Below are 10,941 nucleotides of genomic sequence, written 5' to 3'. Positions count from 1 at the left end.
TCATAGTTACTTTGGTTAGTTATGATTATGTGATCACAAAGAAACATCCTGATTTACAGGCGGCTCCACCTTGATCAGCTGGTTGACTAATGGATGCACTCAGAGGTCCTCAAACAGGTTTAGGAATGTGAGAAAAGAATCTTGCTGGTATCTGTGTGTAATCACATACTTCTTTTTTTCTGTTGTGTACAAACCCACATACATAGATATAAACAGAGCCACAACTTGCCCCAACATGCCTATTCCTCAACTTCAGGAGGAGCTCTTGGAAACAAATGCATGTCTGTTTTAAATACTGTGTATTGTATATTCCCATAACCTTATATTAAGCCTGTGGCATTCAAAGTGACTGGTGTGTTGTAGACAGGGGGTGGCACAATCTACACCGTCTTTAACAGCCTGACACACATGGGTCCAAACTGTATGCAGGTAAACACGCACGCACGCACGCGCACACACACACACACACACACACACACACACACACACACACACACACACACACACACACACACACACACACACACACCAAAGTGTGACAGAACACAGAAGTGCTGAAAGGATATGAAATGTATTTTAAAGTACAGGATAACAATAATATCAATAATCAATTAAAACAAAATACATGTGCAAGGAGAGTCAGGAGTAAAAGCAAAAATATCTTTACAGTGTAAATCAACAGATTTGTTGCCATCAGTGAAGTGCACAAGCACACAGACACACATTTAGAGACTCGCATCCAAACACACCAAGCTGCATCTCAGATTGAAGGAATTCAGTGTTGAATACAGTAAATGACTCATAGCTGACAGATTGTCTCAACAGCAGAGGTTTCCTGTTTGAAGTTTCAGAGAGAAGTGTGTTTTGAAGTACTTTAAATGAATTGATCTGTAGCATTCTGTACTTCCCGTCACTAGAAAAGCACAGCTAAAGTGTTCTTTTTTTAAAGATGATTTTTTTTTTGCGGCTTTTTCCCTTTATTTTAGAGTGACAGTGGATAGACAGGAAAGGTGGGAGAGAGATGGGGGATGACGCGCAGCAAAGGGCTGCAGGTCAGATTCGAATCCGAGCCGCTGCAAAGGCCTCAGCCTACATGGGGCGCACGCTCTTACTGGGTGAGCTAGAGGTCACCCCACAGCTAAAGTTTTCTGCTTAAACTGCATCTATTTCCCTTTCTACACAGACGGATCGACGTGTATTCAAAGGGGAAAAAACAGGATGTGAAATGGACTGGATTTATTGTGTTACTCTTCCTGCGAGCTACAGCAACTAAAGTTGAAAGTGTACAGGATCAGGAAACTATGGAAGCCTAGAAATACGGAGGAGATATCAAAAATAGTTCCCATTTGACCTCTGAATATGAGCACCACCATTTAAGATCTATCTGACATCATTTAGCTTATATAATAGAAAAAGAAAACAAAAAACACTTCACCCGTCCCTTCATCTCACTTTCTTCTTGCACCTCTCCTATTTTTTCTTTGGAAACATTTCATCTTTGTATTACTTACTTGTTATGTGTAAGTGTGATCCATAACATGTTGTTTCAGGATCTGATTCTTTGTTCACGCTTGTTTTATATTGATGACATTCTTTGGCTATTTTAGCCTTGTTGCATCCAACACAAGAGCATAAAACACATGAGTGAAGACACTCACAGACATTCAAAGACACAAACATACATATAAGTACAGGGGCAAATGTAACTGTTTTGTTTTTACATTAGGGGCCCAGTGGGACAGTGCTACCTTTGGGGATTGTTGTTCAAAATCACATTTTCTTTTTATATTTGTTAAAGAGCGGGAAGTGGGCAGTTGTGCTTTTTGGGATAATATTCAAGGGTGCCATCCTTTATTTTTCTTTCTCTTTTAGTTTTTTTTGAATCCTCATTTTTGTTACATTTCCATCCTTCTCCTCTCTGTTTTAGGTCCAACTACCTTAGGATTTCCTCTTTTTATTAAAACATTCTGGAGCTGGGAAGAGGATAAAGGTCGAGGTAGGGAGTCATTTTAACATCTCACTCGACCTTCTCTTCCTGGGCCTTCCACAAACGATTCCTCGTCTAGGCGACCTTAACATTCGGAAAAATGTATGTGTAGTTATGAACCCTCTGGAAGAACCAAAGAGTGGGGAAGGGAGCCAACAGTCCTGCTCGCCAACCCCTCTCTGTCTTCCATCTTTGTGGTCGCTGTGACTGTGTCTTTCAGAGTGTGTGTCCATCAGGGGTGGTGTGTATGCCGAGGCTGGTGAGGAGGTCCTGGAGGCGTGTGACGGTGCTAAACAACTGCGTCTTCTCCTCCTCCAGTGCCGAAACTTGCTCCCTCATCTGGGCCTCCGACTGGGCCAAAGCATCCACTCGGCTCTCCAGGCTGCAGACACGAGCGTGCGACACCTGAGGGAGAGTGATGGTTGAAAAATTATATTAAAATAGAAGATAACTCGCCTTTATTTGTGTGTGTGTGTGTGTGTGTGCGTGTGTGTGCGCACACGCGCATGTGTACCTGTAGCTCCTCAAGCAGGTCAAGGTTTTGCTGTCGGAGGCTCTGATTGGTCCTCTCCAGCTGTGCGGCTCGCTGTTGTTGGTTGAGGGTCGGGGGCGTGTCCAGCAACTCATCCTGCAGGACATGGTACTCCACCTCGTAGGCCTGGAGCTGCTTGGACATGTCCATCTGACAAACCTAATGAACACAGAAAGTGTTTACAATGTGCAGTAACAATATAAAAATTACCTAATTAACGCCTTACATTTAGAGAAAATGTAATATACTTTAGAAAACCAAGGCTTTTTTTCCCTGCCTCATTTTAACTTAACTTAATGTTAACTTTTCCTGTTTTTCACTTACAGATTGATGATTGTATAACACATCCTTTGGATTTATAATCGTTAAATTGAGCAACAACCGAACCATTGTTTTCTAAATATGAACAAAATTGCATATTACAAAATAAACAGCGGAGACATGTATTGCATATAGCAGCGGTTTTACATAAAGATATTTCCATCATATTAATTTAGAAAACGGTAGAAATAAGGGCATAAAAATTCACCAGAATGCATGGAATGAAGTGTTTAATGCTCAAATTTTTCCGGGGGAGGACCCCCAGATCCCCCACATCATAAGTCACCACACAGATCTGGAAACAAAACCTTGGCCTTTGGATTGCCAGGCACGTTTATGAATGCACTTTTTAAAAAGTTGTGGAAATAAAATCTCTTCAAATACAATATTAAAAATATTTACATTTTATCAGTTGTTTTGAAAACTCATCAAACACACAAAAGATGGCATTTACTGCAGAGGCGTGTGTGGGTTAGGGCAGGCGGACGGGATTTTGGGGAAGGGGGGCTCGGCTGTCCTTACCTACTCTAAGGGGAGGCTCACATTCACCCAGTTTGAAAACCCCTGGCATATAGTATAGCTCCAAACATCCTAGTACAATACTTGTTTTTTATTAATGTGAAACCTAGAGACAACCTGACATGAATAATTGGCACCTGAGGTGAAATACTGGCAAGCTAGAGCATGACTCAACACCTTTTACTATTTTATGCAAATACTATGGTAAATGCATACTTTCTAAACTATAGAGTAGTTTAATAACATCTCTTTGATGCATCAAAAACTTATGTCAGCTCTTCCCATCTCAAGACCCTTGACAACTTATGTTACTGTAAACAATGATGGTAAATGTTCCATCTTGACAATCAATTTACTTTATGAAACTGACTCAAAAACAAGTTTACACAAGTCTGATGATGACTGAGTCATTCAACATGTGTTCCTGATGTTATTGACATATGGTAGTTTTCCTGTTTTTTGTTTTTTTTAACCACAAACACTGACGCATGAGGTAAAGCTTAGATTACTCCACTGACACTCCACCCATCAGCTGCCATTATTACTGTTAAAAGAGAGGGTGTGGTTCACATTATTATCATCTGTCACTCAGGCGGAATATCATTTTCCATTTTTTTTGTCATAAAGCAATTATATTGTCTTTTTATCACTGCCATGAGCTGTAAAATCGGATCTTAAGAGGAAACACATCTGTTTAGTGAACCGAGGGAAGTTTAATAGTTCACCGAGAACATTTAGTAACATCGCATATTTACACAAAGACATACGAGATTCAAGAGTCAGGTCACTGATCCACTAGTTACCAAAACAATGCAAATTCATTCAACCTCCCAAAGGTTGACAGCAGTGGGAAAATTGCTGCTGCATGTGAATGTTGAGCTAAATGATAAGTCTGACGATATTGTCGGTCAGACTAAAAGTCAGTATATAATTCAGTCTACGCTGCTCATTCTCTTTTTAATCGGTTAATCCCCTGACTTTATGGAAGTGCACTACTAAATCACTGGACTATCCCTTTAATCTTTGGCTGAAAACAGTCCCCAACAAATCCACCATTTACTCCTGTTTCAGTAATATTTGTCTAAAACTGCAATTGCAGTTTTAGGAAATGAAGTAGCATTTCTTAAAAAATGAAATTATATATATATATATATATATATATATATATATATATATATATTGACAAACCCATTTAAAAGTATTAACAAACTAACACATTGCTGGTTTTGGTATTTTCATGGGAGTTGGTGACAATATGAAAAATATAATAATAGTGCCAGACTTATTCTTTAGCAATTGCTCGATTAATTATGCTTGCTTTCCCAGTATATTACCAACAATAGGAGGTAATGCATTCAAACATTTTACTATAATCCCCAAAATGACAATAAATAACATCAGGTCCATACAAACTTTGTATTGTATTCCAGTTAGGCAGTCCAGTGATTAAAGGGGAAGTTACACATTACTGACTGTTTCTTATTCTAACCTGGTTGATGGTTTTCTCCATCTGCACCAGGCCCAGGTTGGGCAGTGTGGTCTTGATGAAGTCCACTATGGACTCCAGGTTCTCATGCTGCAGGATCAGAGGCTTGTGGCTCCCCAGCAGGCTCAAGGCCACCTTAAAGATGACCTCTGACCCCTGCAGGAACAACATATCTGACAGAAGACAAAGAGGAGTCAAAAGGTTACAAAAGAAGAAAGTCAAAATAATCGGTTAGGCCCTGACATGACAGCTTTTTTTAAATTATGCAACAGCAAAATAAATAATGATACAGCACAGCTTACTGTATTGATTGGTGACTTAAAGAGTTTTTTTAAATGAAAGATGCTTTGACGTCAACAAAAAGGTTTAAGCAAACATAAATATAGGCCAGAGACAGAGTAGGTGTGTGTATTTTTGTGCATGCTTTGAATGTATTAAGGTGGGGTTAGGGTTTGGCAGGACTGCATGAGATCATACAACAGATAAAGGAATGGGAGCGCCGTTGTGGAGCCCCACATACTGTATGATGATATGATGATGCCCACACACACACACACACACACACACACACACACACACACACACACACAGCGTTATGCTCAGATAAGCACGAGGAGCCATGTGTTGTTGACTGACTGAGCACCATGTAAGAAATTAGGCAAGAAAACAAGGAATGAGGAAAGACATATATCAAAAGGCTGTGGGTGTGATGGTATTTACACAAATGATAAAAGAGGAAAACAATAGCCTGTACCTGGTAAAGAAAGATTAAATCTCAAATGTGTCTGTTTGTACATGCCTCACTGTTAGAGACTTTATTCCAAAGAATCATTATCATAAAATTTCAGTTATACGTTAACAATATAAAATGCCACTCCCATCTTCTTTGCCTCACTGCCAAAATGATTAGATTCCTTGTGTTGTACTTTCTACAACCTGTATTTCCTCTTGCTTTTTTATCCTACTCCAACACTCCCCCTTCCATCACTTTTGGTTCAAGATCTAATTAGAAAAGTTGACTGGGAAGTGGAGACAATCCTCCCCAACATCCTGCTTCTGTCCTACATCTACAAACAGTGTGGCGGCCGAGTAGAACAAGGTATGAGTGTAGATACATACGCAGCTCCCAAAGCTTACCGAAGACTCTGGCCACAAAGCCGAGAGGGAAGTGTGAGGCAAAGGCGGTGAGAAACCAGGGGGTGGCGTATAGGCTGGGTCCAATCTCCTGCTGCTCTAGGTGGCTGTAAAGATCCCGGTGGTAGTCGTGGAGCAGCCGCGACAACTGGTACATCTGAATCTGACATGAACAACATACCAGAGATTGTTTATGTTGGTCTGACTGGGAGCATGTGGTGAAGAGTACATGTGCTTAGGGCTGTGACGATAACCGCATCACCGCAATATTTTTGCTGGTGAAAGTTACAGGAGTGCATATGTCGTGTGATATGAAATAATCATTGTTTAGTTATCATCACTGACTGTCTTCTTTCCTATATTCAAGAGATTATGAAGAAGAAAAAAACTTAAGTTGCTTGTCACTTCAGCTTTGCACAAGCTTTGATAGTCTATTAAATGTATGGGGGATTTCTTTTGTGTGTCTGATTTATATGAATTATGTCTAGGTTTGAGTACTTGTGAAATTTACAGCTAACGTTCGGTTTAATATAGTACATGGTAGAGAAGGGAAAGACTCAGCCAGACATTTCTCCGTTCTCAGCTGAGGTGGACACATTACCGCTGCAGTGTTTTACCAATACACTTACACTGCATACATCAGTCTAGCAGCTAGCGGAGTTTCCTTCTGCTTATAGCTTAATCCCAACAAAACAGAAAGGTTGAATTTTAGCCTGCATGCATGTTTTTGTAGCCTAAAACAGAGCAGCTTATATTGGTAGCGAGAGCAACAAGTTAGTGGACTGCCAAGTCGCCCTCTCTGCTCTCTGTTTGCTGCTAGACCACTGTCCTGCTATACTGCTGTGCTCTCGGCAAACCTTTTTTTAACTTTCTGAACTGTCTGTGAATCAACGGAAAGGAGAGAAAGCAGCGCGACCGTAAATGACAGCAAGTAAGCTGCCGATGCTTTTTCGAGGGTAACACCCTTTACTGTACCGGCAGTATTGACATATGAAGCCACGTTCCATACCGTCACAGCCCTATATGTGCTTTTATTATTTTATACATGGTTTATGGCAGAGCTATGGAGCCTATGCACGATATGTACGCATGTGTCGCATGACCTGCTCAAAACTATAACTACACGTCGGTGTATGTAACTCCTTGCATCAAGTATGAATCTAGTAACATCTCAACAAAATCAATGGTGTCTTTTTGTTAAAACATGAAAATGTTTTCTGAAATTCTGAAAACAGAAGGGAGTGATGAGATGCATCACATTTCAAATATGAAATTTGAGATCAACAGACTGATTGATGGATGGACATATATAAAAAAAATAGTGACCTGCAGTTCTCTCTTTGATGCAATTTAAGTATGTGAGTAACAGAGAGAAAATATCAAGATTAAGGTATGTAGAGGGGAGTGACAGATTCTGTAAATGTGTCCTATATATGTGGGACAAAGAGACTCTGAATGTGTGTGTGTGTATGTGTTTGTTGTGTGTGCATTTTACCTGCAGGATTATCATGTCAGGCCTGTACTGTTTGCGAAGCCCCACATCATACATTAGAAATTTGAGCATGTTGAAGGCGTCTTCTTCCCCCATGTGTAACAGCAGCACTCCAGCAATAAAGGACAGGCCCTGGCAGTAGCCCACCTGCAACAACAACATTAACAAACTTGACGTCTACACAGACAAGGTAGGGGGAAAAGGCTTAAGCCTAAAAAGCAGTTGACAGTTCCATTTGGTCCATCATCAAGGGAGGGGGAGAAAGAGAGACACGCAAAAAGAAAGTGAAAGAAAGAATACTAAAATGATCCAATGATACCTCAGGGTCCAGCAGGGAGTAGGCTTTCAGTAAATTATACAGAGACAGCTGTCCTGCCCCCAGCTGTGCTTGGAAATATGGATGCGTTGGAAAAGTGCGCCCTGTGACAGAAGAAAAGAGTGATATGATCTATATTGCAGAAACATCTGCACTGTTTATATTTAGTATGAAATGCTGCGCCAGAAAAAGTATCTATTTGATGTCTGAGCTGAACTTTTAGTTCCTGGCAAGAGTGAACTATCTATAAGAGACCAAAGCATCTGGGTGTGTACATGTGTTTTGCCCTGAGGATGCTAGACTTCACACTTTGCTGTTGATGTGTAAAAAGGAGCTCAGTGCATGAGCAAGTGCAGACCCATTCCAAGTTGCCATGCTTACAAACATGTTCATGAAAACACCCAGCTTTATGCAAAGACCATCCTTCAGGAGCCTATCAGGGGGGACATGGGACACGTGCCTTTCAAGCATGACAACATAATGACCTTGGATCTGTAAAAAAATGTATCTGCATTACGTGGATGGGCTGCTGATTGGCAGGTATGGGTGTTTGGGACTGACTGACTTCTTGACTTACAGTCTGTGACAGTGAGGCTTTGGAGAAGACAATGGCGATCAGTATGTAGGCGTTTAATGTGCTGTAGGTGCTCTGTTTGTGAACATAATGCCAAGACCCCCTCCCCTGCCTGAAGGAAAGTTTGTATGTGTGTGTGTGCGTGTGTGTGTGTGCGCGTGTGTGTGTGTGTGTGTGTGTGTGTGTAATGTGTGGGAGTGCTCAACTTTACAAGCCTACATTGTTAACCTTCTTCCTTTTGCCTAACTTATGTTAACTCTTTACTACTACTACATACTTATAGTAGACAACATTGAATTACCCTGCATTTTCTATCTGCAAACCTTTTTGCTGCTTCAGTATCATAAACACAGTGTGTTTTTATCCTACAGCACATCACACCTTCATATTTGGCCATGTTAGCAACTGTGTCACTGTGTATGCCGTTACCTCCGTCCCCACCCAATTTGATGTAGAGTAAATAACATGATAATCAGATGAAAGACTCAGGGTCAACAGCAAAAACAGGGGAGGTTACATACTACAGGGATGGATGTGTGGGTGGATGTGAATATGGTGTTATGTGGGTGGGGTGTAGGTACTGTGTGTGTGTGTGTGTGTGTGTGGGTTTTTGGGTGGGAGGTGTTGGTTACATTTAAGGGTGAAAGCGTTAAAATGAGGTTTGAGTCATTGTCATGTACTCTGTGCAAGGTTTCTGCAGAGTTCACCAAATTAAAGACTTTTAAAGATCTTTTTTTAATACTAAAAAAAATAATTTAATAACTTTTCCACAATCATACTTGTCAAAGAATGACGGAAAACCAGTAGGAACCATAAGGTCTACAAAAAAACTCATATTTGTCAGTACTTCCCAACAATAATTTCTAGTAATGGACTAATGGAGTTTAATAATTTAGTTAATGTAAGTTTTTGCTCAAATTAACACATTATGAGTCAATGAGCTTCCTAGCTGCTGTAGCTAGCAGTTTGTCTCTCGACAACCACATGCAAAAAATAATTATAACTTTGTAAAGGACACTTTCATTTTTTAATACATTCCAAGGCCTTTTGTTAACGGAACTGAATTAAACGTTTTAAAGACTTTTCAAGATCTGTAGGTTTTCTGTAAAATCTAAAATGTGTGAGTGAATATGTGTGTGTTTGTGCACAGGGTATCCTGTACATTAATTTGTTTTAGTGCTGTTACTATACAGTAGAATAGCTTTAAAGTTAAGCAACTAAGAATGTGTTAAAGAGAATATGAATGTTTTCTATGTGTGTCTGAGTTACCCAGATCTATGAGGATGGCATGTTGCTGTGAGGTGAGCTGTTTCAGCAGCTCTTTGTATGGAGTGTGATTGGCAGGGGGTCGGGGTGGGACCGTCTGCCTGAGTAAGTATTGTTCAGACAGAAACTTCCAGATCTCGCCTCGATGTTGTCTTGGGACACCTGCCAGAAATGACAAGAGGGTGGGGTAGTACCAAGGTAAAATTACATGTTTACATGTTGTAACTGAACAGAACTCAAACAGTTGTTTAGGTGAAGAATACTACAAATAGTATGCAAACCATGCATGCAGTATGCTAATAATGAGGGGATCTGATGACTTGGTGAATTTCAGTCTACTCAGAGGAGCCTTACCCTGTAAAAATACTTGTCAGTACTTTGACTGACTGACAGACAAAGAGGAGTTTGTTAGCCAATAAAGTGTTCTAAGGTATTTTCCTTTGAGGGTGGAGATTCATTCTTGACCTTAGGAACACATATCTGTGTGACCACCATTTTAATGTGATGTCATAATCTTGCCCAGAAGCTAGCTCTTGAGGCTACTTTAGTAGATAAATGAAAGGCTGCTATTCATTGGCCACTGCCAGTAGCCTTTCTGTGTGCATGTGTGTTCTGAACTTTAGATCTCCCCTGTTACGTTTGAAGCCGAAAGAAGAGGAGATAACCTTCCTGTGCTGGATACTAGAACATGGACAGAACAGAAAGGCCATGGCTGATGATAAGGAGGAATGTTACAATACATATTTTCTGTTTTGGAGCTTTATACATTAAGCTTTGGTCAATATTTGCTAATACCTGGTGATTTTAAAAAAGAACAAATAATTCCAAGTAGGACTGATATATGTATTTATGGTGCCAAATATGTACCTTGTTCAACAGCAGCGTGTATGGTCTCTGTGTCAAACTTGACCTTTGCCCTTGCAGGAGTTCCCAGCATCTTCTCCCAGACCAGAGTGACATCCTTCAGACACGGTGTGATTTCCTCGTAGTCCAGCTTCAGGCGCTTGTTCTGCAGATCGTTTTCTGAGGCTACGAACATAAATACACAGACAATACACGTCAATAATGTGACACCCCTTTTAGCCCTTTGTCTTGGTCCTGTGGTGTGTGGTGTAGGGGTGGAACGGTTCATGTATTCGTATTGAACCGAAACGGTACAGGCGTCACGGTTCGGTGCATGAATTTACATGGAGAATACACAGTATAAAAATAAATAAAACTTGTGTGCAAATTATCTAATGTAATGCGGAACTACTGTTAGATACGCAGGTTCTTTAGGGATACCTAATCTGTAGCCCCACCTTAGCTCTGAAG

General features: G+C 40.5%; 1 protein-coding gene across 5 annotated transcripts in view; it reads right to left on the bottom strand.

Moving 5' to 3' along the window:
- Positions 1 to 552: 552 nt before the first annotated feature.
- tbc1d1 (TBC1 (tre-2/USP6, BUB2, cdc16) domain family, member 1) overlaps positions 553 to 10,941 on the bottom strand; it is a 57,396-nt gene continuing 47,007 nt past the window's right edge. For all 5 annotated transcript variants that reach the window (XM_078259886.1, XM_078259894.1, XM_078259901.1 and 2 more), the window contains 8 exons: positions 10,495 to 10,656; positions 9,631 to 9,789; positions 7,791 to 7,891; positions 7,475 to 7,618; positions 5,983 to 6,142; positions 4,849 to 5,018; positions 2,502 to 2,678; positions 553 to 2,392 (listed from right to left, as the gene is read on the bottom strand). In XM_078259886.1, coding sequence (XP_078116012.1) covers positions 2,204 to 2,392; positions 2,502 to 2,678; positions 4,849 to 5,018; positions 5,983 to 6,142; positions 7,475 to 7,618; positions 7,791 to 7,891; positions 9,631 to 9,789; positions 10,495 to 10,656 — 1,262 coding nt within the window. In that variant the 3' untranslated portion in view covers positions 553 to 2,203. The remainder of the gene's footprint in view (positions 2,393 to 2,501; positions 2,679 to 4,848; positions 5,019 to 5,982; positions 6,143 to 7,474; positions 7,619 to 7,790; positions 7,892 to 9,630; positions 9,790 to 10,494; positions 10,657 to 10,941) is intronic.

The sequence above is a fragment of the Sander vitreus genome, chromosome 2 (genome assembly GCF_031162955.1).
Source record: "Sander vitreus isolate 19-12246 chromosome 2, sanVit1, whole genome shotgun sequence".
NCBI classification, from domain to species: domain Eukaryota; kingdom Metazoa; phylum Chordata; class Actinopteri; order Perciformes; family Percidae; genus Sander; species Sander vitreus.
Note: the sequence above shows the minus strand (reverse complement) of the source record. Positions and strands in the feature narration are given on the sequence as shown.